Source organism: Schistosoma haematobium, chromosome ZW (genome assembly GCF_000699445.3).
Source record: "Schistosoma haematobium chromosome ZW, whole genome shotgun sequence".
Taxonomy (NCBI): domain Eukaryota; kingdom Metazoa; phylum Platyhelminthes; class Trematoda; order Strigeidida; family Schistosomatidae; genus Schistosoma; species Schistosoma haematobium.
In genome coordinates this window covers 88,261,221-88,266,068 of record NC_067195.1, presented here as the reverse complement: position 1 = coordinate 88,266,068, position 4,848 = coordinate 88,261,221, and the positions used below count along the sequence as shown (strand labels likewise).

General features: G+C 35.3%; 1 protein-coding gene across 1 annotated transcript in view; it reads left to right on the top strand.

Moving 5' to 3' along the window:
* The window catches only part of MS3_00004685 (uncharacterized protein), a 19,171-nt gene extending 15,216 nt beyond the window's left edge, over positions 1-3,955 (top strand). The window contains exons 5-7 of the mRNA XM_051212649.1: positions 784-1,031; positions 1,373-1,489; positions 3,602-3,955. Coding sequence (XP_051072836.1) covers positions 825-1,031; positions 1,373-1,489; positions 3,602-3,859 — 582 coding nt within the window. The 5' untranslated portion in view covers positions 784-824 and the 3' untranslated portion in view covers positions 3,860-3,955. The remainder of the gene's footprint in view (positions 1-783; positions 1,032-1,372; positions 1,490-3,601) is intronic.
* Positions 3,956-4,848: the final 893 nt, after the last annotated feature.

The following is a 4,848-nucleotide window of genomic DNA, read 5'->3' as shown; positions in this document are numbered from 1 at the left end:
AGGTCAGGATTTCCAATACAAATGTCAAGACAGTTCTACTGTTGTATGGAGCGGAAACCTGGAGAACTACGAAAGCCATCATGCAGAAGATACAGGTGTTTATCAACAGTTGTCTATACAAAATACTTCGAATCCGTTGGTCATACACTATCAACAACAACCTACTGTGGGAGTGAACAAACCAGATCCCAGCGAAGGAAGAAATCAGGAAGAAGCGCTGTAAGTGGATAGGACACACATTGAGGAAAGCACTGAAGTGCATCACAAGACAAGTCCTCACATGGAATCCTGAAGGCCAAAGGAAAAGAGGAAGACGAAGGAACACAATACGCCAGGAAATGGATATAGACATTGTAAAAATGAACAAGAATTGGATGGAACTAAAAAAGAAGGCCGAGGACAGAGTGGGTTGGAGAATGGTGGTCGGCGGCCTCTGCTCCATTGGGAGTACCAGGCGTATGTAAGTAAGCCCAGTATAAACTTCTTGCCAAATCCTCTTAAAATGGTAGTAGTTGGAAACACTAGGATATATTTTTCAAAATCAATCATAACATCACGAAAATTCAAGCACTTTCTACATTAGATCTAGCATTTCAATAATTCTATTGACGCGCACCAGAACATTGAGTAGTGAAGCTTTATAATCTGACTGTCTAGTAAAATATCTATTATCTTTGCTGTCGCTTTTTTAAAAGAAAACATCAAGTGTTATTATTCGTTTTGTGTAATATTTAGCTGTCTGTTCATCAACTTTTTCTGTCTAATCCTCATTTTCTATACCAGAAGCTGATAATTTAAACGGTACAAGTGAGGAGCCGTCAGAAATGCCCACACTACCACAAACAGAAGCAAAGCCATCACTTGAGAAAAGTGATCTGCCTAAACCAATCAAAGTTGGTTCGTCTCCTGATGATGAAGAAGATGAGGAGGACAAGGGAAAATTGAAACCGAATGAAGGAAATGGTGCAGATCTGCCAAATTATAGCTGGACTCAGACATTGAGCGATGTTGATATTAAAATTCCAACACGTGTAAGTTTTGTAATAAAATTCATATTGTGATATATTTTTGTTTTTCGTTCAATTGACTCATTCCAAAAACAATTATCATGAAGATAAGATTAGCGAATGCGTACGCAATGAATTATTTTAGTTATTTCAAAATAAGCTGGATCTTGATTCTCCACAAGAATTATCTATCCTATGCACTATCGGCTCATACAATTCTAATTCTTTTTACTATTCTGTGGCATTTGAATGAAAAGAAATTGTAAAGATTATTGCAGTTTGTTTTGTGAAATAAGAGTTGCTTTTAGCGAATCATCCCCCCTCAACATAATTAGTTTTACAATTTATTTTGTCTTTATCATTAGTTACCACATTCCATCAAATCTCGCGATGTCTATGTTGAATTAACCAGAAAGCACATCAAAATTGGTTTAAAGAATCAGGAGCCCATTTTAGCTGGGAATTTGTATAATGAAATTAAGGTAAGCAATCATTCCTCATTGGATATTTTATTTAAGATTTGCTTTACTTTTAAACTATGAATAGGAATTATTCATTTGGTTTCGAAATCATGTTTAGATTCATTGACCAGACAATGAATTACAGTCCACTTTCCTATCATTCTCACTTTGATTACATTAAACAGAATGCTATTCATTTCCTAATATACTGATAGCGAATCAAAGACAAAGACCACTGATCTACAACTACAAATCCATCTATTACATGTATAAGTCGAATAAAAGCTGTTCAATCAATGAGACTTCACAATTTTCACACTATAATAATGAGGCTGCATGTACTGTTAAAAATTGACTCCCTTAAATGAAACAGTTTCCGTTAACCTGTTAGTTCCTCATGTGCAGTGTAATATTACTTTTGCTAATAGATCTCATATGAGGCACATGATCATAATCTATATTTTGACGGACAGCTTGCATAGCCTGTACTTAATCAACACAAAAACATAGACTAATGCTACTAATAAAACAAGCCATTCTATCCACTTTATGGGTCTGTTCTATAGTCTACCCAAGTTGTTTATGTTACTATTTACTGACAAAAGTGAAATGCCATCTTTCTTAGACAACAACAGTCAATTTCATCTTCTATGTATTTTGGTAGAACAATGAGAAAACGGAGTTGATCTAAAAATGGATATTTCCGCCATTCGTTTTGAACAACATGATCACAAATATTTGTAAATGTAAACTAATAAAAGCCCATTTAATAGCCGAATAAATACAAAGTAATTACTGGAAATCATGGAAGAAGAAATGACGTAATAATGATAGGGAAAGAATAGGAAGTTGTAACACCATACTGGGTCTCAGAATGGGTAAAGGATTATCAAAAGCGATTCAAAGTTTTTGCACTCATAAAGGCGGCCTGAGTTTCCTACTAGCTAAGTCTTCTACAAATCTAAGAATTCGTCCTTGATAATTCATACACAACGTTTTAAAAGCTTCATTAAAGTCGATTTCATGTCCCATTTCAAATGTTTTCCTATTAATGAACATGGTTTTCTATTCCCTACGTTTTTGGAAGCGTTTGATATTGATTTTAAAGCCAGTCATCTAGGTGCATGTTCCACAACCCTTGGTTGGATTATTCGATCTCTCCTCTCTATGTATGTGAATTGTTAAATACTGTGAGATGTGACGCCATCGTCTATATGATGTCTTAACTTGTATGGGATCACGCTTGAAGGTTCTTCTATAACATTCTACTTAGCTTCCTAGTATTTTTTTCTCGATGGTTGATTTTAATCTATCTAAAAATGATGTTATCTGACTCCAAAATAAAATTAACAAAAATTTAAATAGTACTATATGTTAATTTCCGGTTATTTATTTACTCTGAAGAAGCGGCTTACATTAAGTCATGAAACAGAAGTACTATTTTCTAACAAAAAATATATTTATCAATAAATAGTTGAATTCATTATCCAAAAATCAACTCAGATCGTCACAGCACTGACTTAACGCATTATAATTTTAGCAACAGTTCAAACCATATAGTAGGATAGGTGTATTTATATAAAACATAAAAGTATCGTTATGAAAGTGAAAATTTATTCCGTGAAACACTGAAAGCTTGGTGTGATTAGATTATCCAAATTAAAGATTTACTTACGCCTGTTACTCCTCGTGAAGGAGCATGGGTCGCTCACCAGCATTCTCCATCCAACCCTGTCCTGGGCAATCCTTTCCAGTTGTTATTCATTCTCTTAATATCTGATTCTATTTGGCGATTTAAACATTATCAAAATAAAAGGTATCAGCTAATTAAGTGATTTGGTGTTGCTTTTTTGAATCATTATCACTGAAAGACCTTATTTAACATGAATGACAAGTCTTTGTATTCCACTGTACAGATAGTAAATATATTTCAAGAATTCCAATAGTAATGTCTTTCAGCTACAATCTCTTTTGACTGCATGTAATTTGTCGTTATGTCAACGTAACTAACGAAAGAAAAGTCGATCACATTCCATTTACTACGTTTAGCATAGTTTAATTTTCTCTCAATGGGGTTTGTAGTTTTTCCTGTTGTTTAAAATAAGAGAAATACATTGGAAATGTTTTTACTAGGTTGAAGAATGTGTATGGAGTCTCCTGGATGGGATCACTATACTCGTCCACCTAGAGAAATCTAACAAAATGGAATGGTGGAGTCGTATCTGTGATGGTGAACCAGAAATGAATACACGTAAAGTTCAACCGGAAAATTCCAAACTCTCTGATTTAGACGGCGAGACTCGATCTATGGTTGAGAAAATGATGTATGATCAACGTCAAAAAGAGCTTGGTCTGCCAACATCCGAAGATCAGAAAAACAAGAAATGTTGAAAAAGTTTATGGCTGCTCATCCTGAAATGGATTTTTCTAAATGTAAATTTTCTTAAGTGTATGTTAATTTGAACTGCTGACAAAACTCAGTCTTTTTGGTATTATTACATTATGAAAAGAAACTTTCACATTAAATATGGGTATTTTAATGTTCACAACTCTAATTTTGTTCGAGGGAAGTAAGAAAATCCAACTTGCTAATAATTTTGGTATAATTACTACTCTAATTGATTCGTCGTTAGAATAGTCTGAATTTTCACTGCATATTGAAAGTTCTATCTAATACAGGGAGAAAGAATTAGTTCGTAGAAAGAAAGATATAAAACGTTTTTAATCTCGCGGTGTAGGGGCGAACAAAGAGTTTATACACATAGGCTTTCGTGTTCGATTCTGAGTCATGTAACCCAGAGTCTCCAACCATTAGTTACGATAATTGCGTGGACACTAACCAAGTAGGTAAACTGCATCTACCAACATGCCTCAGACCAAAATCTAGTGACTTTATGGACTGATGGTACGTTTTGGTTTAGTCACCCCTAACACTAGTCAGCATTGCACGTCGTGGTAATCGGTGGTTGTGCATCCGTAATACGTGGCTCAACTATCTCGGTCGATGGAGATTCACAACCTCATCAACTAATGTATCATCATTCCCTAATACCCTGCATTTAACCTCACCATTACTTGCTACCCGGTGATCCCAGAAGATGCGAGCAATATTTCTGAGGCATCTGTGGTCAAATTCTAGTAACTGACGAATATCTTCAAGTCCTAATGGCTACGTTTTGTAGCCGTAAATTACAAGAGAACAAACTGCCGCGCAGTATACTTGTCCTTTTATTGATAGACGGATATTTCGCCTTCGCTACATGTGACGTAAGTTGGCGAAAGCTAAATGAGATCTCGTCAGACACCAACCCATTGGGACTGATTACACTTCCAAGACAGGTGAGGTTTTCGACGCGTTCGACTACTTTACTCTCTATCCT